This window comes from Schistocerca serialis, chromosome 8 (assembly GCF_023864345.2).
Source record: "Schistocerca serialis cubense isolate TAMUIC-IGC-003099 chromosome 8, iqSchSeri2.2, whole genome shotgun sequence".
Taxonomy (NCBI): domain Eukaryota; kingdom Metazoa; phylum Arthropoda; class Insecta; order Orthoptera; family Acrididae; genus Schistocerca; species Schistocerca serialis.
Genome location: NC_064645.1, coordinates 57,382,869 through 57,406,753, shown reverse-complemented (window position 1 = coordinate 57,406,753; position 23,885 = coordinate 57,382,869). Strand labels below are relative to the sequence as shown.

Sequence of the window (23,885 nt, the reverse complement as noted above, 5' to 3'; positions counted from 1 at the left end):
ACCCCAACCACTCATCCCAGCATCAGCCTCAAAATTGCTTAAAACATTATATCTTCCATAGAGAAAACAGAGAATCAAATCAACTGTTCACTTTCACAGAAAAGATGGAGAACCAGTCCAAGTGTCTACAAGTCATCTGCCAACAATAAAGGCAAAGAATTTGAAATGTTCAGCATTGGGAGCCAGGGGGCAACATTACACCAGGATGTGTGGGAGGGAGGGGGGCCGGGAGGTGTTGCTCATTAAATAAGTTAAAACTATGCAATAATCTGGTACGACTGATGTAGAAGTAACATAGGACATTGGATTCCTTCTGGGAGGAATGAAAGGAAGAGCACCATGCAACAGAAGTCTCCTCAACAGAGCGGATTTTATTAGATGACGTAGTAGTCCACCAGATGTTGCTCTTGGAGTGATGAGAAGTCTTATTTCAGCCCATGAAAATGCACTTGAGATCATGAAGTGAATGTTGGACATGTAACTTCATCTCTTGTCAAATAGCCATTTCATTTCCCAGCATACGCATGTAACCAGAGAAAGACGAGGGAGCATGCAGTATGGCTCAGGTCAGAAAAAAGGTCATAAATAGCAGATACGAGTATCACAAAGTGACTAGAGTCACATCAATCAATAACTGGGAGACTGCTCATGGAGTCACTACAAATTAAATCACAGTCAAGAGAGGTGTGTTTCATAAAATGTGGGGTTCTGTTAGTGGCTCTGAGCTCTGCTGCAACACACTACATGTTCTCGGCAACAAATGTTGTTCTTGACAAGCAGGGGATGTAAAAGTTTATCCCATCTACATCTACGTCTACACGGATACTCCAAAAATCACATTCAAGTGCCTGGCAGAGGGTTCATCGAACCACCTTCACAATTCTCTATTATTCCAATCTCGTATAGCGAACGGAAAGAATGAACATCTTTATCTTTCCGTACGAGCTTTGATTTCCCTTATTTTATCATGGTGATCGTTCCTCCTTATGTAGGTCAGTGTCAACAAAATGTTTACGCATTTGGAGGAGAAAATTGGTGATAGGAATTTTGTAAAAAGATTCCGTCGCAATGAAAAACGCCTTTCTTTTAATAATTTCCAGCCCAAATCCTGTATCATTTCTGTGACACTCTCTCCCATATTCTGCAATAATAAAAAACATGCTGCCTTTCTTTGAACTTTTTCAATGTACTCCATCAGTCCTATCTGGTAAGGATCCCACACCGTGCAGCAGTATTCTAAAAAAGGACGGACAAGTGTAGTGTAGGCAGTCTCCTTAGTAAGTCTGTTACATTTTCTATGAGTCTGCCAATAAAACGCAGTCTTTGATTAGCCTTCCCCAAAACATTTGCTATGTGTTCCTTCCAATTTAAGTTGTTTGTAATTGTAATACCTAAGTATTTAGTTGAATTTATAGCTTTTAGATTAGACTGATTTATTGTGTAACCAAAGTTTAATGAGTTCCTTTTAGCACTCATGTGGATGACCTCACACTTCTCGTTATTTGGGGTCAACTGCCACTTTCTGCACCATTCAGATATCTTTTCTAAATCGTTTTGCAGTTTGTTTTGATCTTCTGATGACTTTATTAGTCAATAAACGACAGCGTCATCTGCAAACAACCAAAGACGGCTGCTCAGATTGTCTCCAAAATCGTGTATATAGATAAGGAACAGCGAAGGGCCTATAACACTACCTTGGGGAATGCTAGAAATCACTTCTGTTTTACTCAATGACTTTCTCTTAATTACTATCAACTGTGACCTCTCTGACAGGAAATCACAAACCCAGTCACATAACTGAGACGATAGTCCATAAGCACGCAATTTCACTACAGGCTGCTTGTGTGGTACAGTGTCAAAACCCTTCCGGAAATCCAGAAATACGGAATCGATCTGATATCCCTTGTCAACAGCACTCAACACTTCATGTGAATAAAGAGCTAGTTGTGTTTCACAGGAAAGATGTTTTCTAAACCCATGTTGACTGTGTATCAATAGACCGTTTTCTTCGAGGTAATTCATAATGTTCGAACACAATATATGTTCTAAAATCCTGCTGCATATCGACGTTAACAATATGGACCTGTAATTTAGTGCATTACTCCTACTACCTTTCTTGAATATTGGTGTGACCTGTGCAACTTTCCAGTCTTTGGGTACAGATCTTTCGTCGAGCAAACGGTTGTATATGATAAGTATGGAGCTAACGCATCAGCATACTCCGAAAGGAACCTAATTGGTATACAGTCTGGACCAGAAGACTTGCTATCATTAAGTGATTTAAGTTGCTTCACTACTCCGAGGATATTTACTTCCACGTTACTCATATTGGCAGCTGTTCCCGATTCGAATTCTGGAATATTTACTTCGTCTTCTTTTGTGAAGGCATTTCGGAAGGCTGTGTTTAGTAACTCCGCTTTGGCAGCACTGTCTTCGATAGTACCTCCATCGCTATTGCGCAGAGAAGGCATTGATTGTGTCTTGCCGCTAACATACTTCACATACGAACAGAATATCTTTGGATTTTCTGCCAGGTTTCGAGACAAAGTTTCATTGTTAAAACTGTTATAGGCATCTCACATTGAAGTCCCCACTAAATTTCGAGCTTCTGTAAAAGATCGCCAATCTTGGGGATTTTGCGTCTGTTTAAATTTGGCATGTTTGTTTCGTTGTTTCTGCAACAGTGTTCTAACCCGTTTCGTGTACCAAGGAAGATCAGCTCCGTCATTTGTTAATTTATTTGGTATAAATCTCTCAATTGCTGCCAATACTATTTCTTTGAATTTAAGCCACATCTGGTCTACACTTATATTATTAATTTGGAATGAGTGGAGATTGTCTCTTAGGAAAGCGTCAAGTGAATTTTTATCTGCTTTTTTGAATAGGTATATTTTTCGCTGATTTCGGGATTTTAATATTCAATCTTGCTACGACAACTCTGTGTGCATCTTATCTACGGTTTTAAAGCTGTCAGTGTAAATGATGACAGCACCCTGGTACTCCTGAAAAGCTAAGAGGAACAGACACTGAGAGGTCATGGGTACGACTAAAAACCTTGGTGCTGGCATTCAGCCAATGTCGTTGTCTTGGTATTACCTGAGGGGAGAGCGTGCAGGGAAATGGGGAGCACATACTACGGAGGTTCAGTGAAGCTCCTGGCAGAGGGCTTCAAGGTGCACTCAGCTGATAATCCCACATGAGAGTGGGTGTCGGAATCAATGCCCATGGTATGCAAGAAGAATTTTGTAAATTGGGAGATTAGGAAATTTTCGGATAATGATTTCGCAAGCGAGTAAAAGTTGGTGCCATAAGAACTTGTTGTGTACTACTTTATACACAATGATAAGGAGGTGTGGGCTAGAGAGGTGTGCAACAGTTGTTGTCATACAGAAGCTGGACAGGAGATCAAATGATTAGCAAACACACACAGTAAAAAGAAGTTTTAATTACTTGTAGCTTTCTTCCAGCATTGAGAAGAAGCTTTACAAAAGAACAAACAGCAATCAAGACCAGCTATTACAAGAAGCAAATTAAAGCATCATACAGTGTGAGGCTACTGCCACTCGTGCACGAGTAAACTATCGATTGTTGACTAAGGCTGAAGACTGTCACAGACTGCGACAGACTGGGCTGTGTGTAGCTGCTGCCGGCCATCCTACACTGCAGTGGCAGAGGGCGCTCATAGTTGTAGCAACTGAAGGTGTGGCCTAGCAAGTGTGCATCACTGAATCTGCCGGGTCACTGAGCGACCCCTGCGGCATGTGTTTGCATTGCCAAAAGTGAGATGCCCATGAGCATGGTATCGGTCAATGATACCAGTGAACTGAAGAGGGAATATCAACACTTCAACAAGCAGACAATCTACAGCTCTAGTCCAGAATGTTCCAGCTGTCAGCCTCATAATGACAGACTGGTGCTGCTGATCCATAAAACTGACAACCACAGCCCAGTCACGATTAGACCAGCGCCCAGTAAATGTGGAGAATAGTAGGATGATCTGCACCCCAAGACACGGGAAAGGAAGCAGAGAGCATTACACTTCCGCATGCACCTAATCTTTAGTTGACAAAGATGGGACAGCCAAATAAGCTTTTTATCAAAAGGGAGACCCAAAATCTGAGACTGTGCGACAACATCCCAGTGCAGGGTACACAATTAGAATTCTAGGTCAGGATGGACTGTCATATGATGACAGAAATCCACAATTCGCATTTTCATGCGAGAGAACCAGAAGCCATGGAAAAGGGTCAATATGGAGGCCCTTTGGATGGCACCTTGGTCCTGGCATTCAGCCAATGTCACAGTTTGGGCACTATACCAAATGCAAAAGTCATTGACATATAATGCAGGGGTGAGCAGCAGTCCAACAGAGATCATGAGCCCATTGATGCTGATGAGGAAGTAACACTTATAAGCAGGATTGCACGATATTGTTCTCTTGGAAAGCTGAGTAATGTACCAACTCTAACCCAAAACAACTGGTGGGGAAGAAACGGACAAACAAAACTCTGTTGAGAGCCTCAAAAGCCCCAGTCATAGGGGGTAAGTAAAATGTCATGAAGAAGCCTGTCAGATTGCTATTTCCAGCCTCAACAGATAGCTTGTTGAGGATCACCCATCCCAGGAAGTGAACTGATAGGGCCGACAAAAGGCTCATGATTCAGTGACATAATTATCATGTTATCATCATTTCAAGCATTTTGTAGAGCACGTTGGCAAGACTAATCTGTCAGCAGCTGCAGATGGACATAGGGTTTTTGCCTGGTTTAAGAATTAGGATGATGGTAATATTGTAAAGCCAAAATAGTTGAAGACTTTAAGGATATGGCACCTCTGAGTTAACAGTCGCATGTTGGATCACTGGATTATAAATTGAATCAGGTCCTGGAGCTGTGTCGTGTCCCAAGTGAAGAGTCTGAAGTAGTTCCCAGTCAGCATAAGATTCATCACGTAATTTGGCAACAGGTGATGGGCAATAGGCAGAGCTCTTCAACTTGGTTTTTATATGTTCAAAAGGTAGCAGAGTAAGAAGAAGAAGAAGCAGACACTGTCACAAAGTAGGTTGCAAGGTGTTCAGCAAGAACTGGGACTTGGGACAAAAACCACCATGAAGGAACAGACCAGGAATGGCGGTTGATCTTTGGTGCCCCAGAAGACTACAGGGCTTGGCCCACATCTGAGATGAAGAGGCACATGTTCCCAAGGGGGAGATATAGTGCTCCAGCATTCCTTACTGTGTTAATTGCACAGTGAGCCTTAGCACCAAACCACATAAAAGTGGAAGAGGGGAAGGACTGTGAATGGGTGTCACTTGGGACACTGCACAGATCTTCAATGATCCTGAATAAACGTTGTAATGTCTTTTGTCCACCATGGCACCACTAGGAGGCGAAGGGGGTCTGTAGAAAGGGGGCAGCAGTTTCAACGGCATGTACGATGGTGTTGAAGACAACTTCCACAACCTCATAGATGCAATATGACACAGGGTGCAGCTAACAACAGAGGTATCCCCCAACTGCTGGTTGGTTCTTTAAAGAGCCCAACATGGCAAGTGGCATGTCAGATGGTGACAAGGAAGTGACAGTATCACCATTAAAAACTTGGTTTTAGATAAAGCACAGTTTAAACAGAGTTTGAAAGGCTTTAAGGTAAGTAACTCCTTCAACTCTAAAGATGAATAAATATCTTAGCAGGGACTGTTAGACAAGCTGAAGTAAAAATATATGTTAGATTTCGGTTTTGACAGCATTTGGTCACAACAGTCAAGATTAGGTATTCTGTGTATCATGAATTTATTAAAATGGCATAACTATGTTTCATTCTGGCAGTGTATTAATTCCGTAAATATTAGCTTTTCCAGTTTACTGAAATATATTCACGTATCTTGACAATCTCCTGACAAATAATCAGGGAAGTGAGTATTATACTCAAATGTTCTATGTTTTTTATGTTATACTTTCTGAATCATCTCACTTTTTGATCTGTGGAATGAAAAACAAATCTAATCTAAGTTCAAAGTGTCCACTGTCACAAAAATTGTTGTGTAGTGACCACTGCATTGAAGCTGCGAGATTGGAGGAAGAGACTAAGATCTGTAGCCAAAAAGATGCTACAAGCAGCACTGAAGTGGGTAAGAATAACATCACTGAGGGAGACTGAGCATGACTGGAAAGAAGCTGGTCAATCAGAAGGCCCCTACCAGACAAAATGGTATGTCACCAAAGTGGGTGGTGTGCACTCAGATCCCCAAGTAGGAAGAAGGGTCTGAGTTATTGGATTAGGCTGGCCATCTCAACATAAGTGCACAGCCTAAAGGTAAACAAACATTACCAACATCTCTGGGGCCGTTTGCACTTACACTGCTGTTGCTTCCAAAGTGGTATGAAGAGGAATCCGTACACTGATGATATGTGTGCAGATCAATGTACAGACCCCTTCTGATGCTCTCTTGGAGCAATACAGCTCTGACAAAAAACACAGTAACTTCAAAGGGTTGGGGAATGATTACCAATGAAGTGTGTTTCTTTGACAACAACACAGGCTTGAGAACAAGAGGAAATTTGTTGATGTCCTGGCAAGTGACAGTAATGTCTAGTGCAGTTTTACTGGATCATCACATTGAGCATGTCCCAGTTCAGTACACAGGTCCAGGGGGACAGATCATCCCTCAGGATCACTGTCACCAGAAGGGTGGAACATCATTAACAAACATTAGTTCGGAGTCCAATGGCAAGGTGAGATCTGGCACCTTTGTGGTCACCAGAGTAGACACTTCCTGAGTTTTTTTCTTCTTTCCATTCACAACCTTTGTTGGTCAAGATTCTTATGAGGACTTATCTGCTGTTGGTGTAGGAACAGAAGAACAGGCAGCCCATGCACTCCTAGTCCATGACTCCTTCAGCCACTAGCTGGTGTCAGGTCTCTGACGGTGGATTTTCAGGGAGAGGGTTCTCGAGAAGGAACCTTGTCACTGATAGACAATGTGGGACGACGCTGCTTCTCTGTTCACGTTGGTTAGTCGCTTAATTCTGGGGAGGGGACCAAACAGCAAGGTCATCAGTCCCTCCAACCAGGTGCGGAGAGTGGTTCCCAAAGACAGTGCCACAGGAACCACGAGAATAGAAGACCTATCAACTCCACGGACAAGTCTATTTGCACAACTTCTGCAGGTTTGGTGGCGCCATCTATTGGTAGAGAGGCTGACACGTGCACACCATTTAATGATGCATAGTGCCAGAGTGATTTCACGTCGAAGAGAAGATGGTCACACAAGTTATTGTCCACTGCTGAACATGCAGTCGAGTAAGCAGGAACAACGAGGAGCGATTTGGTCTTTGGCGGCGGAGGGAATTTGAGGCCATGAAATGTATCGATGGATGAAGGCTGTGTACGGTGAGTACTGTCTGAGTCGTTCAAGTGTTGTGGAATGGCGCAAACAATTCCTTGAGGGTTGCGAGTCACTGGAAGATGTTCATCCTAGACAAGCTCATCGTGTCATCACACCGAAAATGGCTGTGGAAGTGAATGCTTTAATCTTGGATAACCGCCGAATCATCGTGGACGAGATCCATTGGTTACTGGGTATTAGCATGGGCACCCACACACCATAATGCATCAACACTTGAACTTTCGAAAAATCTGTGCACAGTTGGTTCCCCACCAACTGATCGCCACCGACCAGTGCAATACACTAATGGCACAGTCTTTGAGTCATCTGCAACATTATCATGAGGAGGAATATGGCTTTCTGTTGCGTACTGTTATAGGTGACGAAACATGGTGTCACCATTTTGAACCGGAAAGCAAGTGTCAGAGCAAGCAGTGGAAACGTGCAACTTCATCACCTCCAAAGAAATCAAAGGCCATGCCATTAATTCTGGTAAGGTCACAATATCTTTCTTTTTTTACCACACGGGCCCACTGCTTATTGAGTTCCTGGAACAGGAAACCACCATCAATGCCCAGCATTATCAGTCCACTTTACAGATGAGCCATCAAGTTGAAACCCTGAGGTATGTTGTACAATGGCGTTATCCTCCTGCATGATAATGCCTGCCCACACACGGCCAATGTGGTGAAGACGATATTTCAGCAGTTTCGGTGGGAAACACTGGAACATCCACCATGCAGGCCCAACCTTTCATCATGTGACTCACGTGTTTTGGACCTCTAAAACAAGCTATTCACAGACATCGATTCGCAAGAGATGACGAAGTATGTGACTGGTTCTAGGCCTGGATTCGACAGCAGCCTACTAGCTTCTTCAAGGATGGAATCGACAGGCTAGTGTCACAATGGGATAAATGTGCCAACAATTTTGGCGGCTATTTTTGAGTATGTGTACTGCGTATAACTACATTTTTGAGTTCGCAACCTTCAGCTCGTGGATTTTGTAGTCCGTGAGTAGGTTAGCACACTTTGGGGAGGGTGGTCATTCCTGCAGTTGACACAGATACGACTAGCACACAAAGTAGATTTTCATTTGAGATGGCCAGCACCTCCACAAATCGATCCACATGTACACTGTGAACCTGTGAACAGATATGCCACAAGTGCTGGAATTTAAAACATCGCTAGGGTGTGAGAAACACATCATCACATAGCTTCCTTTTCTAGAAGCAAATACACCAGTATCTACCTTCTTGTCTGGTGGTCCATAGCATAAATGACATACAAGGGGCGCAAAACTTCTATGCTCATTAGCGCCTGGTCTGTGACTTAGGAAACGGTAAAAAACGAAAATGGAAACCAGCAGCAATGGGAACGAAACTCAAAAAATTGGAGAAACTAAAAGCAGAAGGAAAGCTTAAAAATCCACTACAGAAAGGGGTTGGTTGTCCCCAAAAAGAGCTTCAAATGACTGACGTCATCTCACTGACACTAATAAACTCGAGAACGCGATCGGCCGAGCGCGTGTCACCTGCTAAAATGGACGATATATCAGGCGACAGCTGTAGACGGGCGCGTAACGGAGTAAAATAGGGACACTCAATTAAAAGGTGACTTACCATCCACAGCTGAGAGCAGTGGGGACAGAGTGGGGGAGGATCGCCGCTTAAAAGATGTCGATGGCTAAAAAGACAGTGCCCTATCCGGAGTCTAGTTAAAATTACCTCCCGACGATGCGTTCGGGAGGAAGAGGTTCAAGCACAGGGAAGAGCTTTCACGTCCCGCAATTTATTATGAGGAAGTGTCGACCAATGTGTGTGCCATAAAAGAACAACACGACGACATAAAACACTCCGTAGATCGGCGAAGAGAATCATGCGAATCGCCCACAAAGAGGTTGCCTGAGACTTCGGGAGGCAGACAGTCCATAATTGGATTTATGGCAATGGCAAACAGTACAACATTCAGCACGGAGCCCTGGGGTACCCCATTTTCTTGGGAGAAAGTACGGGAGAGAGTGGTGTTCACCCGCACTCTAAATGTGCGCTCTGCCATAAATTTGTGAAGAAAAAGGGGCAGCCGACCTCGAAAGCCCCAAGAGAACAGTGTGCAGAGGATGCCTGTCCTCCAACAGGTATCGTATGTTCTCTCCAGATCAAAAAATATTGCTACTGTTTGGCGTTTCCGGAGAAAATTGTTCATGATATAAGTGGAGAGAGCAACAAGATGGTCAACTGCAGAACGATGCTTTCGGAAACCGCATTGGGCAGGTGTTAAAAGACTGCGGGATTCCAGCCACCAAGCTAAACGGCAATTCACCATACGCTCCAAAACCTTACATACACTACTCGTGAGAGAAATGGGGCGATAGCTAGAGGGGAGATGTTTGTCCTTTCCAGGTTTCAGAACAGGAACGACGATAGCTTCCCGCCATCGTCTGGGAAAAGTACTGTCGGTCCAAATTCGATTATAAAGGCGAAGGAGGTAACGCAGACTATGGGTTGATAAATGCAGCAACATTTGGATGTGGGTACCATCCGGTCCTGGGGCGGAGGAGCAAGAAGAAGAGAGTGCATGTTGGAGTTCTCGCATGGAGAAAACAGTATTGTAGCTTTCGCGATTTTGAGAGGAGAAAGCAAGAGGTTGCACTTCAGCTGCACGTTTCTTCAGGCGACACGCTGGCGGGTAATTTGAAGAGCTCGAAATCTCAGAAAAGTGTTGACCCAATGAGTTAGAAATTGCAACAGGGTCCACTAATGTATCATGCGTGACAGTGAGCCCAGAGACCGGGGAGAAACTAGGCGCGCCTGATAACCATCGAATCTGACTCCAAACTTCTGAGGAGAGAGTGAAGGTGTTAAATGAGCTAGTAAAGAATTTCCAGCTTGCCTTCTTGCTATCGTGGATGACGCGACGGCATCGCGCACAGAACTGCTTATAGCGGATACAGTTGGCCAATGTAGGGTGGTGGCGGAAAACGCGGAGAGCACGTCGCCGCTCACGTATTGCGTCACGGCATGCTTCGTTCCACCAAGGAACTGGGGGGCGCCGGGGCAATTCGGAGGTGCATGGTATTGAACGTTCCACACCTGTAAGAATAACGCCTGTAATATGTGTGACCTCATCGTCGACGCTAGGAAAGTGACGGTCATCGAATGTTGTTAGAGACGAAAAAAGTGTCCAATCGGCTTGGGCAAACTTTCAGCGTCGCGGGCGCATATACGGCAGTTGAGGCTGCAGTCTAAGGACACATGGAAAGTGGTCACTTGAGTGTGTATCATCAAGGGCGAACCATTCAAAGCGCCGAGCTAGCGGAACAGTACCGACCGAAAGGTCCAAATGAGAGAAATTTGTCATGGAGGCAGACAAAAACGTAGGGTCCCCAGTGTTGAGGCAAAATAGATCCGCTTGGTGGAAGACGTCTAGCAACAGTGAGCCACGCAGACAAGGATGTGGAGATCCCCAAAGCGGGTGGTGGGCACATAGCAAATAGGGGGGTGGAAGCTGACCAAGAAGATGAAGGAGATCAGCTCGCGCCATTGGTGTGGACGATGGAATATATACAGTACAAAGGGAAAAGGTATATCCAGAAAGGGAAAGACGGACAGCGACAGCTTGGAAGGAAGTGTTTAAGGGGATTGGGCGATAATGGAGAGTATCATGGAGAAGAATCATGAGTCCTCCATGTGCTGCAGTGCCTTCAACAGAGGGGAGATCATATCGGACGGACTGAAAATGAGGGAGAACAAAGTGGTCATGGGGACGCAGCTTTGTACCCTGAAGACAGAAGATGACCGGCGAGTAGGATCGTAAGAGGATCGACAATTCATCCCGATTGGCTCGAATGCCGCGGATATTCCAGTGGATAATGGACATAGGGTGAACAGAAAATGGAGGAATGTGACCAAGGTTGCCGTCAACTCAACGACTGCTCAAAGCTTGCGACCGACAGCATGGAATGGCATTCAGCCGAAGGCAGAAGATCCTGATCCATAGGTTGTTCAGGAGCAGCCCCTGCCACCAGCGATCGGCCAGTTGGTCGGCCGCCAGCAGTGCGCCTCGGCGACACAGAAGACGGCCGAGGGCGATTACCGCCAGGTGGTGCTGTAGATGAGACACGCCTTGGCGGAGAAGGAGATGAACTGGGTTTCTTATTAGCATTCTTGGAAACATGATGTTTAGATGAAGGAGGAACGAATGGTTGTGAAGTTGGGGTATGTAAAAAATCTTCATGAGTATGCTCTTTTTTCGAAGTCTTGGTGTCTGATTTTTGGGCTCGAGATTTAGCAGAACCCAATGAAGGGTGAGCCATAGAGTGGGCAGGCAAAAGTGGGGAGGTTGGACGGGTGATCTTTGCGCTGGCTGATCTGACAACCGTGGCACTAAAGGTGAGGTCACAAGTCTGCGTGGCTGCCTCCTTCGTTGGCCGAGGAGAGGCAAGGACAGTGCTGTATTTTCCTGTCTGAGGCACGGTGGGCTGTCGACTGGCAAATAATTTTCGAGCAGCAAAGGTCGACACCTTTTCCTTCACTCTGATTTCCTGAATGAGCTTTTCGTCCTTAAAAATGGGGCAATCTCGAGAGGAAGCAGCATGGTCACCCATACAGTTGACGCAACGAGGGTATGGAGGTGGACAAGCACCCTCATGGGCATCCTTGCCACACGTAACACATTTGGCCGGATTGGAACAGGACTGGCTGGTGTGATTGAACCGCTGACACCGATAGTAACGGGTAGGGTTTGGGATGTAAGGGCGAACGGAAATTATCTCATAGCCTGCTTTGATTTTCGATGGGAGTTGAACTTTGTCAATGTCCAGAAAACAGTACTGGTAGGAATGATGTTCGTGTCAACCCTTTTCATGACTCTATGAACAGCCGTTACGCCCTGGTCAGAGAGGTAGTGTTGAATTTGCTCGTCGGACAATCCGTCGAGGGAGCATGTATAAACGACCCCACGTGATGAATTTAAAGTACAGTGCGGTTCCACCCGGACAGAGAAGGCGTGTAGCAGTGAAGAACACAGCAATTCTTGTGCCTGGAGGGCACTGACTGTTTCTAACAACAAGGTGCCATTCCGTAATCTGGAACAAGACTTTACAGGACCTGCAATTGCGTTGACACCTTTCTGAATAATGAAAGGGTTGACCGTGGAGAAGTCATGACCTTCGTCAGACCAAGAAACAACAAGGAACTGTGGCAACGATGGAAGGACTGTCTGTGGCTGAGACTCATTGAACTTACGCTTGTGAGCAGACATAGTAGAAGAAGAGGAAACCATTGCGAAAGTATCCCCCATGATTACCGGCGTCTCCAATGGCACGCTCCTTCCTTGTGGGGGCCCTCTCTGAGGGCACTCCCGCCTTAGGTGATTGATTGTTCACACCTCAGGCCACACCTCCCGAGAAACGGACGGAGGGACCAATCGGCACTTTCGGAAGGTATCAGGTCGGGTAATCACCCCTCCCTGGGCCAGGCCGTTACCAGGGGGTACGTATGTGTCCTACCTGTCTACCCGGGGCGGGGAATTACGCGTTACCCCGTCACCGGCTATGCATGGAAATGCGTGGGTCGGCGTTCAGACACGCACAAGGAGGAAAGAAGAGAAAGGGAAAAAACAAAGGGAAAGGAAGGAAGAGAGGTCTCAAATGCCGCAGCAGAGAAAAGGGCAAAGAGAAGAGGTACGGAAAAGAGAATGACAAAGGAAGGACAAAGACTTGCAAGCGGAGAAAGCAAAGAATGTGTTACAGTTCCGAGCGTCCATCTCCGGATGTAGGCACAAAACATACCCCCAGAGGGGGAGAAAGGGAAGGAAAGAGGTGGAAGTGAGAGAGGGGGGGGGGGGTGAAGATGGGGGATGCGGAAAGGGAAGGCATGCAGCCCGGAAAGGAAGGAAGGCCACATTAGCTCGGGATCCCGTGCTCGCTACGCACGTATCCACAAAAGAATTGTGGACCTCCTGGGGGGGGGGGATATTGAAGTGTGATGGTAACAGGTACATCACCAACTAATTTGCAAGAGAGTAATAACCAGGAGTGGATAGAATATGCCATCTTAATTAAGATGAGCAGGGAAGAAAGGGAAGAGTTTGCGTGTTTCCAATATTCTTCACAAAACACCATTGGTTTAGTAGAGAGAAAGGACATGCCATCTGTTTGGTTGAAAACCAGGAACTGAGGGGAATAACTGCACGGGTCATTGTGATTGGGAGCAAATTGCTGTCTGCCTGAAGAGTCCTTTCCGGACCTCACAGCCACAGTCTGATAACTTTGGTCATTTCATGCTACCAAATATCCACCACGAAGCCACCTACGAGGACTCTGGGTGCTACACAGCCAGAGCAAAGACCATCTGATGTGATAGCCAGTGCCCAGGGTCCAAATGCCCCTTATGGAGAGGCTCTGAATCCTTAGCATCCATGGGGAGATGACAGTTCAAGCATTAATAGCGCAATCTCTGCATGGTGAGGGGCCTACTACCATATGGGTATCTCACTAGCACCCCCCACCCCCTCCCCAATATGGACTGGCTACCGTATTGGGTATCGGGCAAACTACCCCACATGGCCTGCAAAATTTATAGAAATTTGGGGAAAATTGAAATTCCAAGCCAGATGGGGGGACTGAAATAAGTTAACAGAAATATGTGATGTAAAAGAAGAGAACAAAGTGGGTGAGAATCAACATCCGATTGGTGAGCTATGTTGTCAGCAAGGAATCTGTTCTAGAGAATAAGTCACAAAAAAGATACGCTGGAGAAAAACTGCAGCACAGGAAAGGAAGAAGTACTGCAATGGCTAGGGGGCCCATGCTCCCCATGTGCATACTCACAAAAGAGTTATGAGTCCCTGAAGGCAGAACATCATGGAGACAATGTAACAGATCAAAAAGCACATATTGCATCATTCAATAACTCATATCTTATACAAGGTGATCCACATTTTTTAAAGAATGTAACTGTTCACATTAACGATTTTATTTACTCACTTAGTCTATTTGCTAATCAATACATCATCTCAAACACACATTATTTAACTTTTAATCAAAAATGTAAAATACATAATTTCTGATAAAAACAAGTACAGCACATAAAAATATTCAATATAGCACACTGAAGTGCCAAAGAAACTGGTACAGGTATGCGTATTCAAATACAGATATATGTAAACAGACAGACAATGCAGCACTGCGGTTGGCAACGCCTATATAGGATGAAGCATTTAAAACTGTTTGTTGAAATATTTGGCAAAATACACATTGGATTAAAAGAAGTGGTAACAAATGTTGTTCACCTTGAAGAGGGACATCCATTAACATAACGCTCGATCCCCCTGCACCACCACGGAGGTGGGTGACTTTAAAATCTTAAATAGAAACCCCTATTTTTATTGCAGATTATCTCTGTGAAAAAACATGTAACTTTTATATGAAACATTTATTTAGTTTCATGATAGAAGGTGCTGTAATTGATACACATTAATATGGGATGACAATTGTTGCAAAACGGTAATATCTCACAAAAATACACATCCGATTAGGAAAATCAAAGTACATTATTTGATATTTGGGAAAATGCTATCATATGACACCATTACCCTTCTGCAATGCATTCTTAGACTACATTTAGCATTACCCAAGAACGATGACGACGTAGTAGTAACGTGTTCCCTTCAGCGTGCTTGATTTTGGGAGTCCCCTTGCCTCTCACTATGCCAGGGTGCTTGATTACTGTGAGTCCCCTTGTCTCCCAAAAGTGTTTCACTGCAGCAAATGTTCGAAATGCTGTCAGTTGTTTGTAATCCACATCGCAACTGTGTCTGAATGATAATACGACACGAATTAGTGCCTCTGCACTAACATTTCCACATCATTGCAAATTCGTTGCCATACATCCACGTAAACTCTCGTGTGGGCCACATTTGAGGACCACCTCCTCTCCTCGTCCAATCCATCAACCCGGATAGTTTCGATTCAAAACTTCTTGTGGTAGTCACGATTAATGTACTGGGCATCCATCATGCTGAAACCACATATCCAGTCTTGTTTAGAGTGGATCATCATCCATTAGTATATGAAAAACATTATCCACAATGCCACTATACATTTGACGAGTGACATAACCTCCTATGAAGTAAGGGCCAATTACCTGCATACCTGAAATACCAAACACCCCACAGGCATTCATGTTCAACTTCCCTTATCCAATGGGGATTCTCAACTGACCAATAATGCATATTATGTCGATTCACTTGACCACAATTCATAAAATTTATTTCACTGGAGAAAAGTATCTGTGAAATGATATTATCAATGACTTCCTGTTGTTCCTGTATCCAGTTGCAGAAATTATAGCATTTGTGAAAATTGTCACCATGCAGTTCTTGTTGCAGCGATAAATGAAATGGATGCAATTTGTGTCCATGCGGTAAGCATTTTTGCCGAGAACTAATGTGAGGATTTGCAGCAACTGCAGCTAAAACATTCAATGTGTTATTTTCGTTTGTCACAGGCTGTGGTCAGACTCCTTCTCTAGGTTTAGCACTTATCATTTCAGGAAACAGGTGGGAAATACAGTGAAATGAAGTTACAGACAGATCATTCCTATCGAAGAACAGAGTAGCATACCTTTGAAGAGTTTCGTCAACATTTCTGACGAGATGTGTACAGTCTGAATCATTGAAGTAACATTCACAGTCTGACCGTGGACTAAGCAAATGATCATGGTCTGTGCTTCATTTGACTGTGGGAGGTGTCACATGATAGCATCATCAAAAATATCAAAAAAGTACTTCAAATGTCTTTATCGGATGTGTATTCATTTGAGATTGTACCATTTTGCAACAACTGTCACTTCACTTCCATGTCTGCTGATTACAGTGCCACCTATCATGAAACAAAAGAAATGTTTCCTACAAAAGTTTTTTCACAGAGAATCCAAATCTTCAAGAAAAAATAGGTGATCCTATTTAAGATTTCAAAGTCACCTCCCCTCCCACTCCCAGGGGTGCTGCAGAGGGGCTGAGCATCATGTTAATGAATGTCCCTCTTTGAGATGAACAATGTTTATTACCACTTTTTTTGACCTGATGTGTATTTCGCCAAATATTCCTACAAACAGTTTTAAACGCCTCAGCCTGTATAAGATGCCAAGTGTCTGGTGTAGTTGTTAGATCGGTTACTGCTGCTACAATGGTAGGTTATCAAGATTTAAGTAAGTTTGAATGCGGTGTTATAGTCGGTGAACAAGTAATGGGACACAGCATCTCCTAGGTAGCGACGAAGTGGGGATTTTCCTTTATGTCCATTTCATGAGTGTACCGTAAATATCAGGAATCCAGTAAAACATCAAATCTCTGACCTCACTGAGGCCAGAGAAAGAACCTGCAAGAATGGGTCCACGACAACTGAAGAGAATCGTTCAACGTGACAGAAGTGCAGCCCTTCCGTAAATTGCTGCAGATTTCAATGCAGGACCATCAATAAGTGTCAGCGTGCAAACCATTCAACGGATCATCATCAATATGGGCTTTTGGAGCCAAAGGCACACTCATGTACCCTTGATGACTGCATGACACAAAGCTTTACACCTCGCCTGGGCCTCTAAACACTAACATTGGACTGTTTATGACTGGAAACATGTTGCCTGGTCAGACAAGTCTCTTGTCAAATTGTATCAAGCAGATGGATGTGTACGGGTATGGAGAAAACCTCATGAATCCATGGACCCTGCATGTCAGCAGGGGACTGTTCAAGCTGGTGGAGACACTGTAATGGTGTGGAGCATGTGCAGTTGTAGAGTTATGGGACCTCCGATACATCTAAATATGACTCTGACAGGTGTCAGCATCCTGTCTGATCACCTGCATCCACTCATGTCCATTGTACATTCCAACAGACTTGGGCAATTCCTGCAGAAAATGTGACCCCCCACATGCCCAGAATTGCTACAAGTGGCTCTCGTGAGTTTAAACATTCCTGCTGGCGACCAAACTCCCCTGACATGAACCTTATTGAGCACATCTGGGAAGCCTTGCAACATGCTGTTCAGAAGAGATCTCCACGCACTTGTACTCTTACAGATTTACGGCCAGCCCTGCAGGATTCATGGTGTCAATTCCCTCCAGCACTACTGCAGACATTAGATGAGTCCATGTCACGTCATGTTGCAGCACTTACACGTTCTGGCCGGGGCCCTATACAATATTAAGCAGATGTACCAGTTTCTTTTGCTCGTGTGTGTGTGTGTGTGTGTGTGTGTGTGTGTGTGTGTGTGTACACCTCAACAAAAGTTTGGAATATCATAGAGTTTACAACAATGTTTTCTTATAGCACACACATTGAAGTTTGTAATACCTTATTAATGAAATAAACATAATTCCTTCTGAAAACAAGAATTAATTTGTTTCGTTACAAAAAATCATTACAAAACAAAGCAGGCTCTCTTCTAAGTGTACATTCTGAAAACAAAAACAATGAAAATCTTTATCTCACGATGATCAATATCATGCCTTTAGTAGTATGTCTTCCCTGCAGTTGGATGAGTTCTTCCACATTGTGAGGCCCCCCGCTATGGAAAGAAACTTGAAGTTTGGAGAGTGTGTGGATCTTATACTGTAGGCATCATTGAAGAGATTGGACGAAATTCTGCTCCTAAGGGGGTGAATTAGGGAATGAAAGCTTTTTTGAAAGTATGTCACTATTAAGGGCATTTTCAAGCTAGAACTACGCAAACTGGTATTTGGTTTCTAAGTCACAAAATGAAACATACGTGTTTCAGCCTTTTTGGAAATTCAACCACTAAGGGGTAAAAAAAGGGTGAAACTTTTTTCGAAAATAAAAAGTACTAAAGGATTTTTAAGGCTACATCTATGACAGTTGATATTTGACTTCTCAGTAAGAAATAAAAAAAAAAGAATACATGTTTCTTTGTTTCTGAAAATTCAACCCAAGAAGGAATGAAAATTTTTAAGAAAATATTTTGTTAAATTATAGAAAATTTAAAGGTACATTTATGAAAATTGGTATTTTACTTCTCAGTTAGATATAAAGAAATAGTCGTTAGGGGATGAAAGTTGCTATGGAAATATCTCCACAAGAACGCAAAAGACATGATTAATAAAAACTTTGGACTACAGCTACCAGAACAGCTTTATGGTCAGAAGCACATTCAGAAAAGACCATGCTTACTTGGCTTTAGTTAGCACTACAAGCTTAGAAGGTGTTGAAATTTGTGAACAATATAAAAATCGATTAAAAACAAACAAACAAAAAATTCTGCAGGCCATACAGTGTACGCAATTGAAGCAGCGGGTGACCAGCTAGTGTGTGTGTGTGTGTGTGTGTGTGTGTGTGTGTGTGTGTGTGTGTGTGTGTGTGTAAATGTTTAACTTATATCAATGTCCAAAAACTTATAGTTACATGGATAGCACATATATGAATAAATACATAGATATGAATATAATAGAGGGAAACATTCCACGTGGGAAAAATATATCTAAAAACACAGATGATGTGACTTACCGAACGAAAGTGCTGGCAGGTCGATAGACACACAAACATACACACGAAATTCAAGCTTTCGCAACAAACTGTTGCCTCATCAGGAAAGAGAGAAGGAGAGGGAAAGACGAAAGGATGTGGGTTTTAAGGGAGAGGGTAAGGAGTCACTCCAATCCCGGGAGCGGAAAGACTTACCTTAGGGGGAAAAAAGGACAGGTATACACTCGCACACACACACATATCCATCCACACATACACAGACACAAGCAGACATGAGGCAACAGTTTGTTGCGAAAGCTTGAATTTCGTGTGTATGTTTGTGTTTGTTTGTGTTTGTCTGTGTGTCTATCGACCTGCCAGCACTTTCGTTCGGTAAGTCACATCATGTGTGTTTTTAGATAAATACATAGATAGATAGATAGACAGATAAACAAATGTAAGAGAAAGTTGAATCTGATGCAATTAAATAAATCTACGTAAAACCCCACCATAACATGAATTATATTTATTCTTCTGATAGGCCTATCACTTTTGTTGGTTTACCAATGCACAACTAAACTGTCACATCCTACCACATGTAGACCTCACACTAAGCTACAGATCAATGTATCACAACAATGAATATTTCTTACATATTTTCAACAGCATCACCAGCTTAAAATATACCATGAGCTACACTACAGACAAATCTCTCAACAAAACCCTGAAATCTTCATTCCCAAAAGTAATACAGAATCACCAATTATGTTGTCAGTTTTCTGTTCTGTAACTATGTGTGCATGTATTACAACACACTGTATCATCATTTCATCAGAGGTCAAAGCTGACATCTGATTGTTCAACTCGCAGTAAAATAATAATAAACCAATGTTCCAATAGTGCCGAAGAAATAAGAATGAACATTAAGAACAGTTGGTTACAGCTCTGAGAGTATACCAGTATGCTCTAAAGAAGTACTAACACATGCCTATTGAAGAAATGTCTCAGAAATACTATACCCTTTCACAAGTTATTCCAAACTGTACAGCTGCTAGATCAGCACACATCACTGCCTTTGCACTTTCACTTAGTTTTAAATTTTTGGCACCTCCAGATGATATTTTCAAGTCTAGTATGCGCTGCAGCTCTGAAGCCTTCCTGAAAGATACAAAAATATTTGTAAAGCATATGACGTTCTTTTTTTAAATTTTCATTGTACTTCTGTTTGAAATGAAAGAGTGGATTTTACTGATTACAGCAGCCTATTGCTTTACAGCACAATGTACAAGGTATATGAAATAAAGGGGTTGCTAAGAAAACGATCTCATATTTTGGTAATACACTTTTAGTAACCAAGACAATATCGCTACTTATAACGGTCCATTATTCTTTCAGCGAATAAATCTTACTCTTGGGCAAAACACTACATCAATGGCTACATAAACATAGAAGCACAAAAAATGGTGCCACAAAATCAAGAAAATTATTTACTGAATATTTATTAAAAAAAAAATTACACTGACTGGACTATTTCAGTAAGGAAGTTAAACAATTTTGATTAAATAAGGGTCAAGGGGAAAAAATCATCTAATTCTTCCTCGGCAAAAGTGTCGTGGCAATAACAGTTGCGTGCAGCGCTGCAGCACGGTATCACAGTCAGTTTTCAGTTTCCGTTGTCTGCGAACTAAATCCGCCATACAATTCTCAACATTTAAAGCAACATGGCACACACATTCGTTACACCTGATTTCGTTCTTGCTTGGATGACCTACTACAATGAGTCCATTATTCTTTCAGCGAATAAATCTTACTACAATGAGTCCATTATTCTTTCAGCGAATAAATCTTACTCTTGGGCAAAACACTACATCAATGGCTACATAAACATAGAAGCACAAAAAATGGTGCCACAAAATCAAGAAAATTATTTACTGAATATTTATAAAAAAAAAAATTACACTGACTGGACTATTTCAGTAAGGAAGTTAAACAATTTTGATTAAATAAGGGTCAAGGGGAAAAAATCATCTAATTCTTCCTCGGCAAAAGTGTCGTGGCAATAACAGTTGCGTGCAGCGCTGCAGCACGGTATCACAGTCAGTTTTCAGTTTCCGTTGTCTGCGAACTAAATCCGCCATACAATTCTCAACATTTAAAGCAACATGGCACACACATTCGTTACACCTGATTTCGTTCTTGCTTGGATGACCTACTACAATGAGTTGCTCAATGGGGTACGTAAAGTTTCCTTTCACTTGGTATTGACACACTAACATAAAAAAACATTCACGATTATCTGAGTTTCTATATGGCTTTTCCTTATACATGACGAAAACAGTTTCTTGGGTAAGGATCATTTTGGAAAATCACTAAAGACCGATTGTCCACGTCGCTCTAGTTAGACACCAGGTTTCTTTTTGCCATGAATTACTCTTCTTGCGATGCCAATTACACATAAATAATTCGCTACTTACTTAAGAACTTTATCGTCTTCTATTCCGAGTTTCGGAAGTAACGACTTCAAAAACGCGTTTTGGAAAGCCATTAGTAGTTTGTCATTATCCAAGAAAGTAAACAAACTTTATTTCCCGCGCATTCCAAAGTCTTTCCACTATCAAGACTCTAGTAATGTAAGAGAATGCGAAAATTTCTCTACATGTCATGTCAGTCATTCGGCCATCGATACCTAAATATTAGGCGTATTTATTTATTTATTCATCCATGTACCATTTGTTACAATACTATCGGACTTGACAGAAACATACAGGTATAATATATACAGTGACAGCTGCGATCCTCTATACAGAAAAGTGTAAGATAATTAACCTACACAGCTTGTATTCCTGCAACTGCTAAAAAAGGAGGCAGATAAACAAAGAAGACAACATGTAAAATATAAGTTTATAACTTTCTACAGTTTGCACGAGTGCAAATTACTGGTCCTTGCTTGGGATCATGAAGACCAATTCAACGAAAATGAGGATATACGACAGTACCACACTAAAAAATGCATGAAATTAAGAATTCCACAACATAACAGAACTCAAGCTGAGGAAGCATTGATTACATGACAGTAGAGTTGTACAACTTTTTACCAACACATATCACTAATGTCAAATCGAAAGTAAAATTTAAAGATTTGATCAAACAGCTGCTATTAGAAACTCCTTTATATTCAGTCACAGAATTTATTTCACACGAAAATAACAGAAGTAACCAGCTGTAGTATAAAAAATGTATGCAGGAAGAGAGAAAAAGGAAAAGTAAAAAGAGATAACCTCTTAACAACATTATAGTATCTAAATATAACTTCGGTACAAGTATTACCGGTATTGCTTTTAAATTTTTGTATTAATTTAAGCAAAACTGGAGCTAAAATATGAATGAGCTATGTGACTGTCTTACGAATTATATATAAAATGATATGGTATCAAATTATTGCAATTAAATGTTCATTCGTATATGTACTGAAAATATGCCTGCCTCATAAAATCTATTTTTCTTACTTCATCTAAAATTGCTCAACAATTATGTAAATTTACAGAAGTTTGTGGCTAAAATTTATAAGTTATCTAAGCAAAGCAGTTTGATTCAGTAGAAGTAATGTTTTGTAATGTAAAACTGACGATGCAAATATGTATTTGGACATGCTTCATAGGTGTACATCATAAGCTGATCAATAAATAAAAATAAAGTAAAAAAACATTTCAAAAATAGGACATGATAAGGTGAGGATAGAGCAGGAAATCGACCATGGCCGAAATAAAGGAACAATCACAGAATTTACCTAAAGCTGGGTTCACACACGCAACGAAAGTATCGCCACAAGTCAAGTCATTCTGAAGTGGCGCCGTGAGCTACCGTTCACACAGGACGCCACAAATTCTTCGTAGTTGCGCAGTTTGCAAAATAAAGTCAACTGCCTCAGCTGATTAAACGACTGTACATATTACTAAGTAAGATGTTTTGGAAACATAATAAATGTAAAATATTACTTACCAAAGTGTTTCTCGTCTCTCTTGTCTCGACTACATGTTTTAAGAACCGGTCTGCAGCTTGAAACCAAGCAAGGCTGGGTTTATAAATACCGTCTGTAGACGCACCACTCTTGAGTGATTTCAGTACTTTTTTATGTCCATTCAAGTAAGCATTTCGAATGCTTCGAATTTTTAAGTTTGTTGTAGCTACATCAATTCCAGGTACATATTCACGCATACTGTTTACTATTTCAATTAATGCAGCATCTCTCAAATTTCTGTCTTTGTATGATTCGTTTTTGTGGTTCCAAAGGCATTCTCGTTCTTGATACACCTCCAAGAATCTCATAATTGTAGCTGTTGACCACTTTTTCGACATATTAATAACAAACACACAAACAAAAGCACTATCTGCGAACGAATACGCACTAGAAAAGTTCGAATCCAGCCGCGAGGTAGCAATCGAATGACGTTACTCGATTGTGGAGAAGGCAAAATGGCGCAATAACGTAGAACCAAGTTCAACTTTTTGTGGCGTGACAAAAGTTGCGCTTCTTAAATGGCGCTACCGAAAACTAGGAGTTCACACATGCAACTACAAAGCAATTGCAGTTCGCCATTAGCAGTGGCGATACTTTTGTTGCCTGTGTGAACCCGGCCTAAGCAACAATCTTCAAAAGACGAGTGCACTATATTAAGACTGGAGCAGTCAACTTTGCTCATATATGATTATAAGGGGAATAACAAAATACATCATCTACATTGTGAATGCAACATACTCAATAAGTAAATAAATGAAAAATAATAACACTACTGAAAAAGTGAAAACACGTGTCTAAATTACACAACTCAAAAAATTTTTGGATCACTTTGGTTTCGAGAGTTCCAGAACCTGTACATTTAATTGGAATAGAGATCAACATAAACATCATTTCCAACAGTTTTATTACACATGAAAACCACACGTTTATTGTTGTACCACCATACAGTGAGATCTTAACAGGTGATGGTCCAGATTGCTGCACACACCGGTACCTCTAATA

General features: G+C 42.2%; 1 protein-coding gene across 1 annotated transcript in view; it reads right to left on the bottom strand.

Moving 5' to 3' along the window:
- LOC126416089 (origin recognition complex subunit 6) overlaps positions 1-21,474 on the bottom strand; it is a 79,484-nt gene extending 58,010 nt beyond the window's left edge. Inside the window, exons 1-2 of the mRNA XM_050083584.1 lie at positions 21,340-21,474; positions 19,885-20,023 (exon numbers count right to left, since the gene is read on the bottom strand). Coding sequence (XP_049939541.1) covers positions 19,885-20,023; positions 21,340-21,410 — 210 coding nt within the window. The 5' untranslated portion in view covers positions 21,411-21,474. The remainder of the gene's footprint in view (positions 1-19,884; positions 20,024-21,339) is intronic.
- Positions 21,475-23,885: the final 2,411 nt, after the last annotated feature.